The sequence below is a fragment of the Venturia canescens genome, chromosome 6, assembly GCF_019457755.1.
Source record: "Venturia canescens isolate UGA chromosome 6, ASM1945775v1, whole genome shotgun sequence".
Taxonomy (NCBI): Eukaryota; Metazoa; Arthropoda; class Insecta; order Hymenoptera; family Ichneumonidae; genus Venturia; species Venturia canescens.
In genome coordinates, this window is record NC_057426.1 from 15058632 (window position 1) to 15081126 (window position 22495).

Below are 22495 nucleotides of genomic sequence, written 5' to 3' on the forward strand. Positions count from 1 at the left end.
ACATGCAGTTGTAACTTGATAAATATCATCCAGCCAAATGGAATGGGGAATAGCAAAATAGATGTCCAGGTAGAATACAATATTATTATACAGTATTCGTGCTCTAGTCGTCGCTTTAAAGAGGGTGGATAGCGACGACACAATGTTGCCATGCTAAACCATGTTAAATACATTAAAAATTTCAAAATTATAAGAATTTTATAAAATTTGGTGAACATATTCTTTAGTGCCAAATTTGACAATACAAATTTTTTAAGATTTTTCTTCTGTACAGTTATCAAGTAATTGATCACTAAAGTTCACGTGTATAAGCATAGCGTTTCCATATATATAGGTATACATTCCAGGCATAAGAAATCTGCTTTAATGCGTAATTACTCGATAAGTAAGCAGAAGAAAATTTTGAAAAAAATTGTGTCTTCGCACTTGATGTTGAAGAACATTATCACGAAATTTGATCAATTTCTTATCATTTTGACGAATGTAGCCACCCTCCTTAAATAATGTAACGGAAATGCTTATAAATGCCCTGTGTGCAGGAACAAGCGCGTCAATAAATTAAATATCTTGAAAGCGATCGTCAAATTATTCGTACGACAAACGTCAAATTATTCGTACGACAAACGTCAAATTATAGGTTGAAAATGGAACTATAACAGTTCGAGCTGTAAAGGCTTCTCGATTACGAAGGGAATCAATAATTCATCATTGAAACGCATACTCCGAGTTATTCTGAGTAGATATGAAAAAAAAAACTTGGAAAAGCCGCATTTATGCTACGATAACTAGCAGATAAGTGATGTTAAAATTGTTTAACCACTTTGAAAGCAGTAGACAAGAATGAAACACAAACTCTTATGAATTTATAAGAAGCAGGTAAATAATATATCTATGAATTTAATGTCCTAGAGGAAACGGCTAAAAAAAGTAAATTTTTCTGTATAATGAAGAGTAATGAAAGCTCGAGCCCGGCGGGCTCGTTCCAGCGAATTTCATTGAAACCCCCAGTTTTTCCCGAAGGGCTGTTGACTGACCTGGATCTGAAGTTGCTAAACCAGAGAAACATCTGCATATGGTCCACAGACCCGAATGACCTGAGATTAGAATGCAGCGCGCATATTATTTTGCTGGAGAGAAAAAGATTCTGCAGGATTTTTAACGAATAACACGTTTTCTTATTTTCTTATTTGAACGTTAATATACCCGATTTGTTACTTGGAAGAATAATTTTATCAAATACCACAATTGTTAAATTTTATGACCGAGCAGCGAAGCGCCCGATTGTCAAACGTACAAAAACTGTGAGCGGAGGTTTTTCAGCTTCACGATCTTTTTTCTCTTGCTATGCATGAGGAAGAAAAAACATTTGTGATAGAGCGTATAAAAAATGCACCCCCGCGGTCAGGCAACAGCTGACACGATGTACGTTGTACAGAAATAGAGATAGAGAGTAAGAAGAGCATCGTCCCTCTGCCTCTCCGCCCCGCTCAACAGTTTTTCCACCCTTTGGGCTCCGTTGCGCCTGAACAAACATCACCCTCCTGCCTTCTTCTTTTATAGTCAACCGTATACTTCCTACTATAGCGCTGACCACATTTCGCTTGTGGCAGTCTCGGGAGAGGCATATATGTATGCTGTATCAAGCCGGAAAGTGAATAAAAAGTACTGAAAGGATACAAATATAAAGGGTGTTCCCAAAGTAACTTTCACTCCTCGTCTGCCATTCCCGATATATCAAATTTCATGATGAATAAATTCTCAAAAGAACATTATTTTTTCGAGCCTTTTTCTCACGATGCACCGTTGATAAGATAAAGAATAATATATAAGGATGAACCAATGCGACGGACTGCATAGTACGCTCCGCCACTGCATGATTAACCGATTACCAACGAACAGGTAGTCCGAGAGAGGAGCAGCACCCTGAGATTTTTCTTCCCATAATTATGTCGTTTACCGTATACGGAGGATTGAAAAACACGTTGATCTTTCGCTTGAACTAAAAAATCGTGTATTTTCAAATTTTTATCATTCGTTTTTAGGAAATAACCTAGAGCCACGCGAATGCGAATGGGTTTTTTCCTGGATGGTACGACCATAACCGAAGGGGAAATACCCGTCCATCATGGTTATATCAATGACAGGTCGGATGAGAGCCCTGCCAGGGACGAGAGAGTAAGAGAATGAGAAAATGATGTATTGACGAGACTATGGATTCGACGAAATTCCAGAGAGTCCAACCGATGGTTTCGAGTGTGACGAGAATATCCACTATATACGTTTACATGTTATACGGAGGGACAGCAGTTGATGGCTGCCTTCGCTTACCCGTTGGTTATGTACTCGTCGCTTTGCGATGCAATTTATTCTCGACCATGTCGACATCCAAGGTCGTTGACTGAAAGATTGAGATACGCGAGAGACGAGCCAATAATTTTTATACTCGCCCGCCCTTCTTTTTTCCTCCCTCGATATATAATTTTTCCCAAACGATAATTCTGTTATTCTATGTTATGAAAATTGCATGCACCAATAAAACATTTGTTTCAATAATAAGTCTCTCAATGAATCGACCACCAACCTCTCTCTTTTAGTAAAAGCATTAATTGTTTTGCTTGCCAATCATTCAAATAATGAAATAACATTTGATATTGACAGACGTTAGCGACTTTTTCTTTCAGGCCGAACGAACGCGCGGTGTAGATTACACGACCGCAGCAGCAATTTATTCAATTTACCTTTTTTCTTTCTCACCAGTCCTGCGAGCGTTTTATAGAAAATCGATTTACTAATAAAACTGTGCACCTATACGTGGCGGATTCCCATGCGACACGGGGGATATTTAATTCTTTCTTTTTGCATTCCTTATCTTCAACAGTATTCTCGCGGTATGATAGAATAACGAGAACAAATAACAAAAAAAAAAAAAAAAAAATTTGATATGAAAACATTACGACATTAACCAAGAAAAGTTGATTATTGAAAAAAAAAAAAAAGAAAAAACTTTGTATTTTTTTATTATTCCCTTCCCATCCGTACTGCTTTGAAAAAACAAACAAAAAAGCATGACTGCCAGTGAAAATTGACGTTTTATTTCATTGTATGGAAAAACGAGCCACGATATAAGCTCCTAGAATATATAATATCGTCCAATACAGAAACCGTATATCGAGGCGTTATATACGCCTGCGATTCTCGTATACAATATCATGTGTTATACGATATTATATGTGTCGTCAATTCTATACATAAACACATATATATTTAATACTCGTACATACAATAAGCTACGTTTTCAACAGTGTAATGCTCGATGCCGTTATACTGCCGCTTACTACTCGATAATGTGTTGTCAACGTCACATGCGGCACAAACCGATAGTATCGCTTATAGCTATAAGCTTTTACGCTTTTACGTGTGTATATCATCACAGTAAAGAAGTGTTAAAAATCAATAAATTATTCCAGACTTCTCTTTAAAGATGAATGCGATCGTTGCAATCGTACACGCGTTGATGCGATGTGAAGAACGGCTTTGTATATATACTCGTCGCACCGGATCTTTGATCGCGATAATTATTTATATTTGTTTGAAACTGTTTTGTTGGTTAATGTGGAAAATTATTCAAGTTGTTGTTACTACTGTTACGGAATTTGTTGGAGCATTAAAGTTCATTGTAACTTGGCGCGGTAACATCGGACAAATTTTTGGAGCTGATAAAGTTTGAGAATTGCAATGTTAGAGCGCGTAAAAGGGGTTCCCGGGAAGGCGATTAGCTAAGGGATGTTTCGTGCTCCGGTGTGTCAAAGTTCAAAACGCTTTTCGCTGAATTGTGTCACAAGTACGTGCTACAAGATCGTGACGAACAAACACACGCATGCACACATACACACACGTGCAGACAGGCCTGTACAAATCTGCATATGCGCCGACTCCCTTTTCACGGGCATTTGCTTTTCTCTTCGCTTCATAATACCGCAGCATCTTATTCTTCTTTGGCCCCCACTCCTTTGCTCTTCTCGCACTTTTCTATCCCCCGTGCACTCTCATACGTGAAATCTCAAAGTATTTTATACCGAGCACTTCTCGAGACTGGGGCAGCAAGCTGCTTCAACGTACGTGCCACGCTTGGCCGCAGCGTCCCGTGCTTCATTCACGAACGCGGCGAGGGGGATGTGCGTGAGCTCATGTACGAGGGTCTATGATATCGTCTAGCAGGCATTTACGTCGAGCATATATGAGAGAGGCGAAATTCACGAGTACCCGATGTATATTACGACATCGAAACCGTTTGAACGAGTCTAAAACTCCTCCATGACGTCTGCTCCATCCACGAAGGCTGCTTTTTCCGCAGACTTCCTTTCGTCTCTTTTTATCGTATAATTTCGGAGTATTCTTAGTGTTTTAAAAATGTTTGGAGCTCGATGCCGTTTAAGGATATTTGGTACAGGCGATACAATATTGTCATGCTAAACCATGCTGAAATTATAAAAAATTTCAAAATGATAAGAATTTTATAAAATTTGGTGAACATATTCTTTAGTGTCAAATTTGGCAATACAAATTTTTTAAGATTTTTCTTCTGTACAGTTATCGAGTAATTCATCACTAAAGTTCACGTGTATAAGCATAGCGTTTCCATATATATAAATATACATTCCGGGCATAAGAAATCTGCTTTAATGCACAATTACTCGATAACTAAGCAGAAGAAAATTTTGACGAAAAATTGTGTTTTCGCACTTGATGTTGAAGAACATTATCACCAAATTTGATGAATTTCTAATTATTTTAGACTTTTGTACCATACATCCTTAATCGTTGCGATATCCAAGTTATTTTTTTCCACCAAGATTCACATTCAGTTTGTCCTTTTTTTCGAGAAAATAAAGCCTGCTCGGGTCTTGGTTGGATAAGGATAAATAAATGAGATTTTTATCTACGCGAGGGACACTCCCGATGGTCACACCAGTCCGGACGTTACACGTCGAATTACTTTTACTTCCACGTGCCTTCTCTCAATGGACCTTTTTCTGTACCCCATTCCACACTCCCTCGGACTTAAGGAGATCACTATCAGTCACGTCCGCAATACTTTCCAAGCGAGAAGGATGAAAAGACAACACGGAGTACACGAGCGCGGAAGCTACCGGAACACCCTCGAGACCAATCACTTTCACATTCTCCATAAAAGAGACCCCTTATAACGTTCTATACCTTTTTTCATTATCTCCCTGTATCGACCGCTTATCAATCATGAAAATATTCATCCGGAAATGTTGTTTTCGATTTTCGACGAAAACTCGTATATTCGAATAATAATCAGGAAATCTTTGCCTATTTATTGTCAAAGTGATTTTGATTTATTGCATTCCAAGAATCGCAACTTCCGTGCGCAGTTACTCACTGCAGAGGTCTGATATTCATTGTTTTCTTCGTCTGTTCCCGCTCGGGACTCTCGGAATCTTTCAGCACAAAATTACCCCGACGAAAGTGCTCATCGCATCGTCATAAAGCACACGATACAGCGAGACGAGAATAGGAGCAGAATGTATAAAAATATGTATACACGTTGATACTTGAAGTTGCGGTGCAGCAGGCAAGATATAGGTTTGATGAACGGATGTGAAACGCGGAAGAAATATTTTCTCGGGTCCTCGGCGAGCAGTCGTGGTTGATGACCGTGCTACGAGATGCTCTTTCTGTGTCTCGAGGATTGCATCCCTGTAGAAATGAGGGCCGGAGGAGGGGCGTGAGAGGGATGGACGTTTGTGTTCGTTCACCCTTTAGAGTTTGCTGATGACGAGACGAGAAAACGACGAATGAATGTTGCGACTCTGGCCCAGTCCCATTTGTCCCTATCTCTTGTCCTTCCCCTCTCTGCCTCCCGCGTGTCCACTCGAGGTAATCGCTTCCGGTTTCGAATTGTCTCCGAAAGACTCCCGGGGGTGATTCACCAGAGCAGATATACGTTCTACATGCGAAAATACGAAAAACTGGATGAATTCAATGACGAGGTACTCCCTTTCGCGGATGGGCGGATGAGAGACGGGAGGGGCGGGGCGGGGGGGGGGGGATGATAATAAATATTTACTTGACGTTTCCACCTCGTGAGTCGTGAAAGAAGGGATTGTAAAACGACGGTTTATGCCTCAAATAACATTCGTAATCTCAGCTGGGCCTAATTTCAACTCTGTTGGAGCAGACATTGTAAAGGAAAAAAAACCAATGGTACCGAAAGGCTTGCAAGTCGAAGCGATAAATTTGGGTTAGGGGCGGATTTAAGCCACTCGAAATGTATATAAAATCATTCGGTTTGTCGTTCTCTCGACTCGATTTACTTTTTCGACGAATTCACCGTCATGCTTACGGAGCCGAATCGATCGAAAATGGGGCGGCAGGGAGGGGGGGGGGGGGCGGTCATGAATAAGGGGTTGAGAGGTAAACTCCCCTTTTATTTTTCCTCTCGGAACGTTGGCGAGTCTCGATAGCCCGAGAAAGAGAGACCGGGATAACGGTGTTTTGGGAAAATAACCGAAACCCCCAACCCTTATTTATTCGACGTGGATTTCGATCGAGAAAAAAAAAGCTATCAGTTTCGCGCGAGTTCTTTTGAAATTCAACGTCGATCCAATCTGCGACCGACGCGATTTACCCTCGCTCCAACAACTACGCTTTTTCATTATCGTTCACCATCGACTCTCCACGTATACGACAACACACGATACTCGATCCCGGTTCGTGGGAAACGTCAAGAGACGACGTTACCGAGAAACGTCGAAAACACGCAAGTATCAAAACGTTACTCTGCATACAAGAAAATCCGTTGATTGTCCAGCGGAAATTCGTTCCCGTGCATTTCTCGACCAACGAGATTACTCACGACGGCATATAGCCGGGGGAAAAGTATTGTATTTTTAAAACCTAATCTCGCCACTAAAAATTCTTTTAGTCCGTGCAATGAATCGCGTGGTGGATGTGCTACTACTCAACAGAAGAACCGACCCAACGAGGGCTCGAGAATAATATCGAAACAAATTGGGAGAATGCTCGAAAAAACGTTAAAATTCAAGTAAAATTCGTTCTCAAAAATGAGGAATGGAAAATGGGTTTTTGTGACGAGTACCGAAGATAACGAGAAAAGTCGAGTGATGTTAATACTTCTTCAGGATATGCTTGTTTCCCGAGTAGGAAGAGATAGAAACCCATCGAGACACCTGGATGAGAGCGGAAGTGACGAGAGAAAAAGTGCTCGCCAAATTTTTTCACGAAAAGTAAAAAAAAAAAAAAAAGAAAAAGAAAAAAAAACGAATATTTCCAGGACCCAGATTGTCGAGATAGGGTTGAAGAGAACGAACATCCCCATTCCCCGAGCCTTTCCTCTTTCCACTCGGCGTTCCGCATAGAGGAGGTCAGCGGCGGTCGCCAGCAGGCAGTCATGCGCTGAGCATCGATCGATGCGCGTGAACTGCCTGCTGCTTTTGCTGCTGCTTGTTGAAGAGGAGGTATTGTATTTCGTAAAACGACTACTCTCTGATTAACGTAGCATCACTACTGATTGTTGCTTCAAGAGGGCTGAAACAACTGTTGAGAGTAGAGTAGTCGAATAAAAGCTTTCGCATGGTATTGTATGGGCAGCCTGCATATGGATAGCAGAGGTACGTTTAGCTTCGTTTATATTAGTCCGGATCGACTCCGATCTCTTTAGGTACGTTTAAATATATTTGGACTAGCTTCGAGTTTTCTTGAGTCCCTCGCTTCTCGTTCGAAGCTATATTAGATCCCTTGAGAGCCAGCATTTGGGCCGATAAACGGAGCAGTGGCTTACCCCGCACCGTGAAGGAGTACTCTCTTTTTATGAGCTACCAAATACTGAAAGTTCATTGTTGATATTAACTCTTTTTTAACCCTCTCGGACCGTATGTTGCTTCTACGCAACACGCGCTTCCAGGCCCAGTAAAACTCCACCGGTCAGTAAGGCCGGGGTTCTAACTGCCTATTTCCATCAGGCAAGGCTAGATTGCACCATAGATACTCCTAAACCAAGAGATAAACTGCTTTAATCCATCGAAATATCAATATGAAGCCGGCGTTTCATGTTGAGTTGGCGTTGTGTGAAAACGTGCTTTAGTTATTGCAAAAGAAAAGTGAGTACACATTTCTTTTCGTACTCCAAACTTTATTTCCTTTCAAAGGGAAGCTAATATGATATATTTCTTATGCTATGCTAGATTAATTCGTAAATTTTCCTGATTTTGCTCCCCAAGGATCTGGTGCTGCGCGCAGCGAACATTCAAAAATTCATATTTCCCAACAAAACAACTGAAATTTCGCAATGGATTCGGAAACTAGAAAGTATTTCGAGATAAAATTATAAAGGGAACCATTTTCCGTCAACGCAAAATAGATCTCGGTCTGAGAGGGTTAAGGCTTATATGCAGAGAGAAGAGCCTAATTCGTTGCATTTTATAGACTTCGTCGAAGAAGCACGACGAATACGATAGCGTTCGCGTAGTAAGAACGTTAGATACATGACGAAAGATTACTCGATACTCATGCAACTCAGGCGTGATAGCTAAGTACATTATGACATTATCTATTAACACATTAAGGCGAATGATACGAACGTAGAATACGTATAGCCGTAACAAGTAGAGTATAAACTTCTAGACATATCCTAGAGACAGTCTCTCACCGTGGCATCTCTCCCTGAAGCCCCAGTACCGCAGGTGCTCCCATTAAGTTGTCAGGGAATTTCTTCATGTTGGTAGGGCTTCCATAAACCATAAACTTAAGCCTTGCAGTGAAAATGAGGAGGGTTCGAAGGACCAGAGGGAGACTTGGAAGAGGGCGGAGGAGTGGATTGAGCTCGTATCCCTTGTTCCAGGATGTAGTCATGATCGTAGTTAACAACTGCTGTTAGTGCTTCGTCGGACGGTACTTCCCTTGACGCCAATGAAGCGCTATTATCCTCCTTTCAGGTAGCGAAAGTATCGAGGAGCGAGCTACGTAGTTTTCGCCTGATCCTTAATTCTCCTAAACGTTGCCATTCGAGGCATCACTTTTAGCTCCTCTCGGATTGACTCCGGTTCGATGGGAAAATGAATGGGAAAAAAAAAAATGAAAATTCGTAGAAAGGGAGTCAGAACCCCGGTGCTGCTCGAGACGGTGCACGATCAAACGATAAAAGCTGCATGACTGTACCAAAGAACTGAGGAAAAAAATTTACAAGAGCTCTCACTTCGTACCGTGAAGAAGGAACAAAATGGCCGTTAGATTCGCGTTCCGAACATCCAACGACAGAATTACAGTCGTTCAAACGTCACCCCATATCTTCTGCTCGTATCACGAGCAGATATTTCTCGCTCTCTCGTCTGTCATCTTGATGCTTAAACCCGCCATTTCGAATGCGAGTATTACGTTCGACTTCTTGTACAACGAGGAGAAGGTTATAGAAACCTCGAGACTGCTGATGCGGCATTCTCCTCTGCCTTTCCCATTAGCCGGTGTCTCGCGCCCTAGTGAAGGGGCTTCACCGCACAACCATTCAAATTAATATCTCCCCGAAGAGAACTCTCTCGAAAAAGCATGTGCATGGGAATGCCAAATTGAAAGAGGCACTTGCTATTCAATCCGGTAAATCATCCAAGTCCCGTATAAACTTGAGTATCTTCCTTATTCTTGACACAACATAGGACCCATTAAGGCCGTCTTTTCCGATAATAAATATATTAATATATCGCATTCATGAGCCCGGAGCTCAATCGGATGCTTACCAAATCGTTTTAAAGCGAATTCGGATATCGGAGTCCAACCAGCTGCGCATACTCGAGTGACTGAATTTTGCACCAAATATAGACAGAATATTCTGCCGCACAGACCGCATCGTGTCAATATAGTAGTCTGACCCCATAGAGGTAATATCGTAACTTCAGGATCGAATTTCGAATCAGCCACATGCGATTCCAGAATCAAGTCGATCTCCAACAAGTTATTAATTAATTTATTCGCCACTTATTGCGGTTGTGCTTTCGCCCTTCCAAAGCTCCAGTTCCGAATTTCATTACAGCTATGATTGCGAGTATTTCGCATGGAACAGTCTTTATAGCGCGGTGGTTGATTGTATATCGTGCATACCAGGAATTGGGGATGTCAAGAGAAGCCTCGGGTCTGCTTTTCATCGGAGTTTCGTGAAATTAGGCGCGTACGAATTTGGGCGCGAAGAGAGCCTTGGTTTCGGTATCTTTAGATGCGAACGAGGCAGGAATTAGCTGGTGAGAAAAAAACATTAAACATCAGAGGATTTGTCAGTTGACAGGATAAGATAAAAAGGTTGCGGGAAAGGTGTTGTTTAACGAATGAACAGACATCGGGCGGACGTGCCGAACGGTAACGTTCGGAGGAAATGCGATTACGAAAAAGAATGAGAGACAGTTCCAATACTCCGAATACGAGGAAGGCCGCCAATGAAGGGAGACTCAAGTGCAAAGGAAGAAAATGGTCGGAGAGGGATCGAAGAGGATGAAGAATGAGAAAGGAGGGGCAGTCGATAACGCAAATCCTGGATTTACGCTGAAGCCCTGGGGCAAACAAAAAATTCACCGAGTATACACGGAGCATGAGGATAGTGAGAAACGCGGTACTGTTCGCCCGGAGGATGAAGCAGGTGGAGGAAGAGATGAAAAAAAGTGGGACATGTGCAACTGCGAGGTGGTGAAAGAAAATGAGAAACCGAGGGATTCGGGAATCCCGTGCAAGAAGAAACCGGAAACACCCTAGTACCGGAGCGAATAAAGGTCATGGTGTCTGCAATGTATACGTGTTTGCGGTGCGAATAGAGCGAATAGCTCATACAGGGTTCATACAGAGAGTAAGTACTAGTGGGAGTGTGCGTGCGAGAGTCTATGCCCTCGGATATAAATTTACCTCACTAAATACAGAGTTCGGTGGAAATAAAATGTAAAAAAAACGCACACTAGGGGGGTTAGTATATTGCAAAGTTTAAGGGAAAGGAAAACCAGCAACTCGCTCTCGTTGGTTAGCTTGGGAGGTGCATGAGTTTTTTTTGCACTTTTCACGCCTCGCTTTCTCGCTCGCTGCGTTCGCTGTGGTGCGAGCACACGACGACGACGACGACGACTTTTCAACGAAGCTCGGATACCTGCACGGCCATGTCTGCAAGCACACTAGTATAGTATATTTTCTCTTCTCTCACCCTGGGCACACCCCAGAAACTCACCTCGGCACCATGCGAGGACTCGTGCTTGAAAAAAAGGCAAAAATATTCTCCGGCACACTAAAACAACCCGGTTTTAATTTCCGTCCGGTGGAGACTCTCCGTGAAAAGGTCGGCTATCGAATAAATTGCGAGCACACTGGCCTCTCGTGGAGAGCCAACCGCGGCAATGGAGATTTCGAGGCACCTCCATTTTTTACGCTTACATGCACTGCCCTATTATTGTTACTGGTGTTACTTTTGTACGGATTATACAAGTATACCCCCTCGTAACTCTCGCAGTGGGTATGAAAAATTTAACATGAGCATTCTCTCCTGTTCTTCCATCCGATTCGATCTGTATGGATCGTTGGAAAAATACACAATAAATAATAAATACTACGAGTTTAGAATTTTTTACGAGATCGAGTAATTCGCACAATTATATTTATCGGCAATAGAAATCCCAATCGGTAATAATGGTGGAATGTACGGTAGATGGGACCAATCGAAACTTGATAAGTTTTAAGTGGTTCCCTCACAGCTTCAAGTGGTTCGAGCCGAAGGAAAAGTACGAAAGGCTCTTAGCCCTTTGCTGATTGAAGTCTTCTTTGAACCGTTTACCAGGCTTTTCTTATTAAACAAAAAGATGGTGAGATGAGCTTTTTCAGAAACGGAGACAAGACCGCCGTCGTTATAACGAATCTTTAAATGTTTCCATCCTGTAAGTTTGAAACTCGTTGACTTTTCCATCTGGCAAGCCCATTCTCTCGAGCAATTCCATTTCAAAAAGAGCTCTTTCATTTTTCATTATCGAGGACGTCTTGGTCTGGTAAGAGTATGTGTATGTTATATACTAAAAGTGGAAAGGAGAGAAGAGTTGATGTTACTCCTCCACCGCGAACGTGGCCACGAAAGCTTGGAATAGGGTGATTTCCCGTAATGTTCTTGGCTTGGGAGGGATAGGATTGGTTGGATGTGCGATTCCTGTTCCATACCCTGAACCTTTTCTTATTCGGCCTAAGGTTCTACAGCCATGAGGAAGTGAAAGAGGAAAGTGAGAAGACATTGTCGTCGCTGGTGGCAGTCAGCGACCATCTCCACTTTACAGCTCTTACCCTCTTCGAAAGTAATAATATATAAAACGCGCGAACCTGCGCTCGTGTAGTCCTAGGCGATGTAGCAACACAGGATAAAAGAAATAGAGGAGGAAAGGTCGTACTATAGCATTGGAATATCTTCAGGTTCTAGATTACTTGGAAGATCTCGTGAACTCCCGTTGATTGCCGTTGTTCTACCGAGTGGTACCGCGTGTATCCGTGAAAACGTCTCTACTTTTTTTCTCATTCACCTCGGTTCCTTCGTCCGCAGTAGCAACAACGAGATGACCAAGAAAAATAACGGGGTCCCAGAATAGTATGAGCAAGAGCAAACCCGAAGCAACAGAAAAGTCTATCTTTTTAGTGGACCAACTTATGCCGCAGAAGAGTTAGGGAACATTCTAAAATCTCTATGGGTGAGCTCGGACGGAGTTGAAGTGGGCCCAACATCGTAAGCTAGTACATTTTGAAACTCATTCGAGACCGATTTAACCTTCAATAAGCTACAAAGTCAACCTCAGGGCTACGACTTGTAGCATTGTTATTTTCACAGGAGATCGATTGGATCAACGTCCAGCCAGAAAATCCAGCCTGCAGATATTTCCGAATCTGGAACAACGCCCTTAGCGAAAAGTCGAGAGAGAGAGAGAGAGAGAGAGAGAGAGAGAGAGAGAGAGAGAGAGCCAGGGCAAGCCGTATATGTATGAAGGAAAAAATTCTTCTGCCATGTTCGTGGATAGCATTTTTTTCTGCGGTTTGTCTACGAAGGACTCGAGCGTTCCTCATGAGTACCTTCTTGACCTCGAGTGCAGGAGTTGGGGCTGGTTGCCAGCAACGAAATGGTCCTCTCTTTTCCATGCGTTCTAACCTCAGTATCAAGTTGCATACGTATTTAGGGGTTGAGGAACATTGCCGTAGAGCACGAGGGCAAGCAGGATGAGGAGTAGCGGAAAATTCAGCAACAAATGCACAAGCCGCAGCAGTGAGCCTTTTACTTATAGGGTCGAGTGTATATACGTGTGTACGATGCGAAGTTGGTAGTAGCGGAGACGCGAGGGAGCCGAGCATGCTTTTTGGTATGGGAGACCACTGATTTAAGTCGGTACTCTCACGTACAAGCAGCTAGCTTACACGTGCCTTTCACCCTTGCCTTCCACTTTTGCTTTACGCCAACCTACCACGTAACTACTGTGAACCCTCCCGAGGATGGGGTAGCCAGCGAGAGGGAAGGGCCAGGGTGCACGCGATATTTCAACGGTAAAACACAAGCTCACGCTCTTCAGGTATACACGTACACACTTTTCGCTTCCCATCAGTTAGCTCGCAATTTCTCCACTCGCAATACAACGAGAACCTTTTCCAGTGCACGCTTTTTATTTATCTTCCTGCTTTTGCACCGTGGCTCACTCCACTGACGGCGGTTCGTTCATTTTTGTTTTCCTCTTTTTTTTTTCTTCACAATCGAAGGAGTCGTGCGCTTATTGTTCGACGTTTTGCTGCAAGCTGTGACACTCTTGGTGGAAACGACAGCAATCAGCTGAAATGTATTTTCCGTCGGTTGCGCCTGTTGGCTTATGAACGAGAGCAAGTGTTTGTATGTAAGCTTACTTTGGTAGGGTGATAATATTGACGCCATTTTCGTAGCCGACGCATTACGCTGTTCGGTCGTCCCTCAATGAGCCTCGAGTATATTTTGTTTGGCTTCTCATTGTAACCAACCGTTCGACGTCAAAAGTTGTATGAGGTCCGAATAGAAGAAAGTACGAAATGAAGAATGGAATGATCGCTTTTATTGTAAGAGCCCGCCATATGATCACCTCAATTATCCCTCATGCAGTACCTAACGTTTGATTACATGAGAACGATAACTAAGGACGCACTAAAGTACGTTCCAACAGCTTCGTAAATCGTGCAGCTGAGCTTCGTGACGTCACGTAGCGAAGTAAATTCGACCTTCAGCGTTGACATTCGTCGGATCTTGGTCCTTTCTCTATGGGAATGAATTACATTGTAAAGATTCCAGCCGAGCTGTATCCAATGGTAATAAAGCAGCCATTACATCTATACGACGAATGCTACAGTGTTCACTATCTGGGCTAGGACTCAGATATGTAGATTGCCGGAGCGTGCATGTTCTCTGTACCGTACCGAGGAGCCTGCTCTATTCCCCCTCCCGCCCCTTTTCCCTTCTCTGCCACTTCGTTCCTGTATTATTCCGTTCGCGCGGAGAATGGCCAGCGGCGAAATTTCGTGCTTTGCATTTGCATGCCCGACGTTCTGTTCTCTTGCTACTACTTACCCCTACAATTGTGTACGCGCGGGCGTGTCCGTGAGTATCTGTTTGTTGGTGTCTCCGCACGGTATGTCTGTGTGTCGAGTTCTGAACGTGTAGTTTTAATTGTGTGCTTTTCACAGTATGTGCCCTTCCAGTCGGTGTTGCCGTGTTCGTGCGCGTTGGTGTACTTCTAATTGTGTGCTTTTGGGTGTGCATTTTAAGAGATCGGTGTGTCCTCGTCCGTATTCGTGTGTCTCTAATTGTGTGCTTTGACCTGCGTGTTGCTATACGGGTTCTCGGCAACTCGTTCTGCTCGTGTCCTTCAGTTTTGGTGCATCGTGTGCCAGACCGCTTGTATATATACGGATACGCGAGCTTCTATGCGTACAAAGAAACGCTTTCTCTCGCATAGAAACACACACGCGCGAGGGAGGAAGCGAGCGCGCGCGCACTGGCTTGTACTGACGACACGCATACGACACACGCGCGCGCGCGCGCGCACACACACAAACACCGACAGCCCATTCGTTAGATAGTCTATCCTGCAACGTCATTCCCGCCCACAATTCCGAAGCTTCGTGCAAAGGGAAATTGTGACCACGGACAAGAGGAGAGACAGAGAGAGAGCGAGAGAGAGAGAGAGAGAGAGAGAGAAGGAGTGAGGAGGCAGAATTCGAGGGTGGAAAAGAGGTTGAATACGAGAATGAAGAAGAGTGAGAGATAATCACGCCACGTAAAGGTTCATTCCGTTAATTTGCATGGTTTCCAGTTTGCTGTACCGAAGCCAAGAGGGATTTTGTTTTTGTTACTCCTTGGATATTTCTCTTGCTCGCCCAACACCCCCGGCTACTTCATACTCTCACACGAGATTGTACCACAAAAACACGCGCGCCCTGATGCACGAGCTGCAAATTAGTCTCCCCGTTGAATTGCATTTGGCCGAAACCGACGTCATTGATTTCGTATACACTCTCGATTCATTTGATCAAACATTCCGCTGCTCCAGTACTTTTCAATTCTGGTCAAACATTTCGGAAAAACATAATATCGTAGCTATGACGATCATTTTTCATTCGACCGTCCAAAATATACAGCTGGAAAATTGATTAATACAGATACCGGATCGCTGACGAATTTCATTAACTGGAAGATAAAAGCGAGCCGCACAATTCACGCTCAAGTATAATCGAGTCTCATGGTTATTCTGCAAAAAGTTATTGGCCATATATACGCATCAAAGAGAATGCCATTCTAGATTTTCAATCGGAAAAAATTCATCGCGGATGCGTGCAGAAGCGAACAATGACACCATCCACCATTCAATCAATCAGTATTAGATCCGGTAACAAAGTAGAATTATAATCATTATTTTTTAACATCCCTTATTGTGAGCACAATGAACGAATCCCATCGCTGTCTCTCATTATGATCAATATTCTGAAAAACCTCACCTCTTCTGCATTTTGATTATACCGTTTCCAAGTAAAGTCTATTAATTCGGTGTGAATTTTCGATTCCCATCGTTAATCAATAGACTCGTCGACCGCTTTTGTTTCATTCAATTTGTCTATTAGCGTTACGCTCGATGCAAAAAGAGCAATGATATTTCTTTGTGTGCTTACAATAATTGTTGAAAATCAGGGTCATCCGCCGCTATTCTTTTGTCAAATGTGAATAAATTTTTCATCTCCTCGCTGCGGTAGTTTATGAATATTTTGTGGTAGGAGTAAGAATACACGGTGGTGTGTAATAGATGGAGCTCGAGTTGCTCTGGTGCATGGTCATAGCGCGCTATCGACCTGGGCTAACTCAGCGTATATGTTAGCTGATGCTGCACCGGAGCTTTTGCCCTGGCATTTCGGTATTTCGAACAAACGTGACGTGTCCCAGGATGAATTGAGTATTATCTTGGTTTGGATTCGTCCGCGAGCGAAAGTTTGTTGAAATTCGTTCCGATTATATACTTGGGTCTGCAGTATCCCACCGAAGGATCAGACTTTGCACTCAGGGTTCCGGCACTCGGAATGGTGCCGGATTACTGCGAAAATGGCCACGAAATCCTGACCATGTGTCCTGATTGATGAAACTCTAGGGTACCGTTCATTTTCATGAATTAGTCCCTGCGACACAATTCTAAATGCTGCTCCATTCATTATTGTTGTACTACAAAGTGCAGATGGAGTCTGTGTTCACTTATGCAATGACCGCAATTTCAGAGGCCATATTATTCTTTAATATTTAGGCGTCGAGACAGACCTGGAATAGCGACACTGTTCCCGAGGATCCGAGTTTCATTTTTAAGGTCAGGACCTCTGATGCACGAAACAAACGCACTTGACTCGGCCAACCTCCTAGTCGTACAATTTAAATTAGTCCACATGAGTGTTAACTTGTATCTCTAACGAGCAAAGATCACAGGCTTTCTGCGCAGTGGAAATCGTCGAGCATTCTTTTTCATTCTCTCCCGTATAGCCACAGCTTGTGAAGAGTTAACCAGAATGCAAGCATCAAACAGGTTGCCGATTCCCTTGAGGGATACCAACAAAGTTCATTTCACCGAAAGGACGTGGCAATAGCATTCTCTGTGTGCACACATCAACCATTGAGAATTGCCGAATTTATCTCTCAACGCTAAAAAGAGAGGGAGACAGAGAAGAGTTTGGGGGTTCTGAGCGAGAGAAATTTGGCAAAGCTTCACCTGGTGGCTTTGCGTCATTCAAGTTGCCGAAGCTCTTCTCCGGTCTGCCAGGAACTCGATTGCTTCAAACGTACACACGCGCGCGCATACGAAGATACAGAGACGAGTTTATGTCATTTCTGGTTGCATCCGTATATAGCCTTTGATACAATCTCTCTTTCGACCACTCACGGAAGTACCAACTGCCGGTCAGGGGAATCCCCTTAATGTCTGACATATAATTGTATTTCTCTACTTAGAGAAGGGGAAGCTTCACGGAGACTGACGACCGCAGGGGCTATTTCGTTTCTCCGAAATTCTAATCCCTCAAAACCTCTCTCGATCCAATTACGTTAGTCCGGATAAAATTTGTGCATGTGCGTAAACGTCTGTGAGCACTCTATGCTGCTACTCTTCTGGACACGTGTGTCCACGTACGTATGCACACACTGACCTCTCGAAACTTCGGAAGCAAACTTCCGGCCTCGTCTGTTGTACGACTCTCACGGGCCACACACAACCCAATAAAGCTACCACTATTTCTACAACTATTACCCGCCACCACCACGCGAAAACGTCTGACTTTCCTTCAATATCCTATCGCCATTTTGCATCGAAATATCGTCACTTAACTACGTCCGAACGCATCGAGAATAATTCCGCAACGACTTCCGCAATGACGTCATTTATTTTCAGCTCAAATACGTGGATCCCCAATTCCGAGAAATATCTGAACCAATTTGTTCTCATACGAATAGGAATATTCTTGGCACTGAAATCTTTGCTTCATATATTTTTCAAATTTGTCGCTTTTTGCCCAATGGCTTGACGTTGCAGAAATGTATTTTTAACAGAGAATGAATAGTACATCAGGTGTCAGTTAAAAAATCAGAAAGTTTTTCAAAGCCATTACTTGGAAAAATGAAGACGCTGTCATTTTTGTATGTGACGATAAAAAGAATTGGCTGGAAATTGTGCTAGAAGACTGTTTCCATGAAGAGAAAAAAACGACGATTTCGTTCGCTCTCGTTCGGCTCTCGTTCGCTGTGAGGTTAGAGAAAAAAAGGAAAAAAAATTAAATAAGTTTCAGGCACCAAAGGACTTGACCACTTCGACCTGGGGCGTTTGCTTCGTTATCCAACTGCATAAAGAGATTAAGGCTCGAGGGAATTTCTTCGTGGCTCTTCATTTATGCAAAATTACTCATAACTTTGTCGTCTTCTACGCTCGAGTGGAGAAAAAATCATATTAAAAGTATAATTCACCGTGATTATAATCAATATTCACGGCTCGTAAAATAATTTAATTCGTGTTAGCAAACTTTTTCATTGCGATCGCTATGATTTTTACACAGCATTGATAAATAAATCAAAAAGTTTGTTCCTCGGAGCACAATAAATCCGTTATTCTATCATCTTCCAATAATTAAAAGAAAAAAAACACGTCAATTTGAGATCGTATCAATTACGGGTCTGAGTCTTCTCACCCATCGTGAGATGGAATTTCTCTCCGAAATATCATATTTCCATTAAAAATATGTAAGATACTCACGTGCATGTTTTTATTTAATATTCTTGGGCCGTAAGTAAACGAGAACGGAGGGTCGATCCGTAAAAAATAATAATAATAATAATAAAATAACTGCCAGGAATACACATGATATAAGGGTGGAAGGAAAATCGCCGGGAAAAATATGATAGGAATTAATTAAAATTGTACATGACTGGGTAGACCGGCCTGGTTCGAGCCGAAGGCAAATAATATTTCACGTTCGCGATAAATCCATTAATGATAATGGTCCTATCACAACCCTTCGATCCTCGCTAATAAATCTATTTCGTATTCGTATTTACCCGTTCGAAAAGCTTCACAAAATTGAATCAACATAAACGTAAATTATTTATTAACAGCACCAGCGGACGCATTTGCATGCAAAAATGCCGCATACCGTATGAAAATTTAGTAGAATCGTTTGCAGAACACATACCAAGTTTTTTCAATTCTCAAAGAAAACAATTTGGTTCGTATTATGATTATAGATTAACGGTTGACATTTTATTTGGTTCCATTTAAAGCACACATTACCAAGTTTTTCATTATTAAAAGCTTAAGAGATGGATTTATATTCTCATTTGAATAATTCACAGCTTATGAATTAATGGATCCAATACAAATATCTTCGAATCGTCACAGTTACATTAAATATCGACCTGTGTTTACCATCCCACTGGCTCTTTCTCTTTCTACCCGGATTGCTCCCTCCTATGCTTTGTGTACAAAGTCAATATGTGTATCTCCGCTCCCGCGTATGTATAAATATCTAGAACAGTGCGCATATATACCTACAAGTAAATCTAGTTGTGAATCCGGATTATTTATAGGATTTATCGATTTATCGATTACCTCCTGAAGGACAGCGCCCGGAGGCTGCATCTGTTACCGAGAATTAGGAGTATTATTTCGCGAAAGTACATGCAGCATAGTTATGCGATCGTGTTGCATGCTTCTATGGGAACAAGCCAGATTTTCATTTTTCCCAATTTTCAACATAGTTTATTGAACCGATAAAGCGGCGAATGAATCATTGAAATTGGAGATGAGAGTGTTTTGTACAATCGTAAACTGGCGAAAAGTTGATAGCGCAATACAAGAATCGCTTGCGTTCAGATCCAATTGAAAGCTTCGGCAACGGGCAGACTTTCCTGACGAGTTGGTTAATTCTGTACCAGAAAGAATGAGCCAGACGAGAACAAGTTTGTTAAGAAAGGTGAACAAGGTCTTTTTCGATATAATCTTTCGACTAGGATTTACATATGAGTGAAGCAGTGATCGAGTATTCCAATTTAGGAAATCCCTTTTCAGTAGGAAGAAGAGATCGGGTCTCTGGACGTGTGTACAATGAGTATACAGATTAGGTGGCTCGACCGGACGAGAAGCTAATGCTCCAACAAAATGCTAACATACGCGTTGGCTGATGCAGCTCCTGCTGGTATTGCCGATGTTGGCCTTGATGTTGGACCATCCTCAGAAAGCTGCTTCGTGGGATGAGTGTGGCAGAGTAAGAGAGGGGGAGAGGGAAAGCCTGGGCTCACAATCCCTTTAGCCCTTTTGCGGAGCTTAACACACGGGCTGACAGGGTTTGGTACCACATACACAAAGAGACGGCATGGCTTCCTCGGCAATAGCCCCGAACAGTTTCACAAAGTGTGCGGCCCCATATATCTGCATAGCGCCCTTGTGCACCAGTCGGATTGCATCGATTTGCATTTATGGCCAGTTTCAAAGTGAGCGAGTGAGATACATGAACAAACACATGAGACGCCGGGGTATGAAGAGAAAGCCACCCAAGGTAACCGTCTGCCATCCTGCCGGACCAACGCCACGTTCGAGGATATCAAAACTTTCGAGACACCCGACTGTCCAACAGGGCTTCCTAGCTTAGTGTCACTTATCTTTGTAGTAACGGATGTATCACGCAATTATAATTCCACAGGCTCGCGTGCTAGTGCTTCCTAGAAACGTTCCTTAAATTGCTTCGCCAGGATGTCCCCGGATGGTGGATATGCCCGAAGCTATTCATTACCTACTGTTATGCATGTGTCTCATGCATTATTAGCCACTGGATTCCTGTTCAAATGATTCAGGCTCCCAGCCATAGGCGTTATAAATCATACATTACATTGGCATGTTTCCCTATATACTGTCGCAAGACTTTTTTTTAGAGACCTTTCGACTCAGCTGATCTTGAAAATTTCATGGTTGGTTATTGGACCGTCGTAAAACTGATTACATTTATTTTGTAAGCCTTAGGGATTCTAGAATCCAGAAGAATGAATTTCCTTGCGTTGAGGAACTTTACCAAGCCCCAAAGCTGCCATCAATATTGAGAAACGTCGTTCTCCAAGTTGACTCCGGATCAACATGTAATGATTACAGAATCTCGGAGATATCATCATGTTCAATTTGGTAGCTTTTACTAAATTTAGATTGACTCTTCTTAACTCGAGGGGTTCGACGAAACTCAAAAGCTGCAATCCGAGTTGGAATTTTGATAAACTTTGCGAAATAAGGCACTCTACAATTTCCAATCATTTTTTCTACGACAGTTCTTTTTATCCGCAACACATGGTCATTTCTGTATAAAGATAAAAGAGACTTGAAGCGATGTGTACGTATATATGTATTCTTTACTTAGAATATCGAACGTCACCTGAAAATGTGTTATGAAGGAGGGACCAAGGTAGACAGAGCACCTCTCAAGGGTTATATTATATCAACATTATGCTCGCTTGATAAACCACATTACGGTCTTGCCACAAGCTGTCAGTTTAACGCTCGTGCACCTGACTTGCGACGCGTCGAGTAACGAGTATGTACACCTTGGATGGGACATGGTCTCAAAACTATATGTACTCGTTACTCTACAGGGCTAGGAGCAGTCCTTTCAAGTGTACAATAGCGTCTTGCTTGATACGATGCGAGGTCGCACTAACACGTATGTTGGACCATTACCTATTGTCAGCACGTAGAAAATCCCGCTGCGTTGCACGTGAATTTATCAACTCATGGAGACTGGAGAATCGCAAATTTCATTCCACAAGTGTTCTACTCCCAGGGAGGCTGTAGAAGAGAAAATATCGGAATCTTTTTCGACGATTTTCCATCCGGTTGAATTCCTCCAAAAAATTCAAAATCCAATATTTACCCTCTCATAAATTTCCAAAAAATATTTTTGTTCCTGTTTCTAAATGTCATTGTCTGTACGGTCTCCGAATTCTCAAAGTCAATGAAATATCTTAAATTAATCAAAATCTCTAATGATCGAGTAATTTTTCTGCCAACAGTTCCAATTTCTCATGTCGTTGCTATCGTCGGTGAGCCCACGTATCTACCGTGTGACATCTCGACCAATCATGATGGAGATTCGGTTCATCTTGTGCTCTGGTATCGTGACAACCTTGATACGTCCGTGTACAGGTGAGTTGTTCTACCTAAATCTCATAATATCTGCCCGTTTGGAATATAACGGTTTTTAACGGAGGTTATTCAAAGGTCGTATACAGTATTTCAATGACGCAACGACGATCTTGACAAAGGTCCATCCGACCTTAGATGCCCCAAACCGATCGTGTTAACACGATAATCCGAATAATAACCTTAAATGTGACCTCTACACTAGTCCCTTATTTTTCGAATAGAAAAAAAAAACTAGCGATAAACTACCGACA

At 42.5% G+C, this 22495-nt stretch overlaps 1 protein-coding gene across 1 annotated transcript in view; it reads left to right on the top strand.

The window, feature by feature from the left end:
• Window positions 1-22495, top strand: part of LOC122412164 (neural cell adhesion molecule 1-like) — a 101551-nt gene that overhangs the window by 31779 nt on the left and 47277 nt on the right. Inside the window, exon 2 of the mRNA XM_043421513.1 lies at window positions 22112-22244. Coding sequence (XP_043277448.1) covers window positions 22112-22244 — 133 coding nt within the window. The remainder of the gene's footprint in view (window positions 1-22111; window positions 22245-22495) is intronic.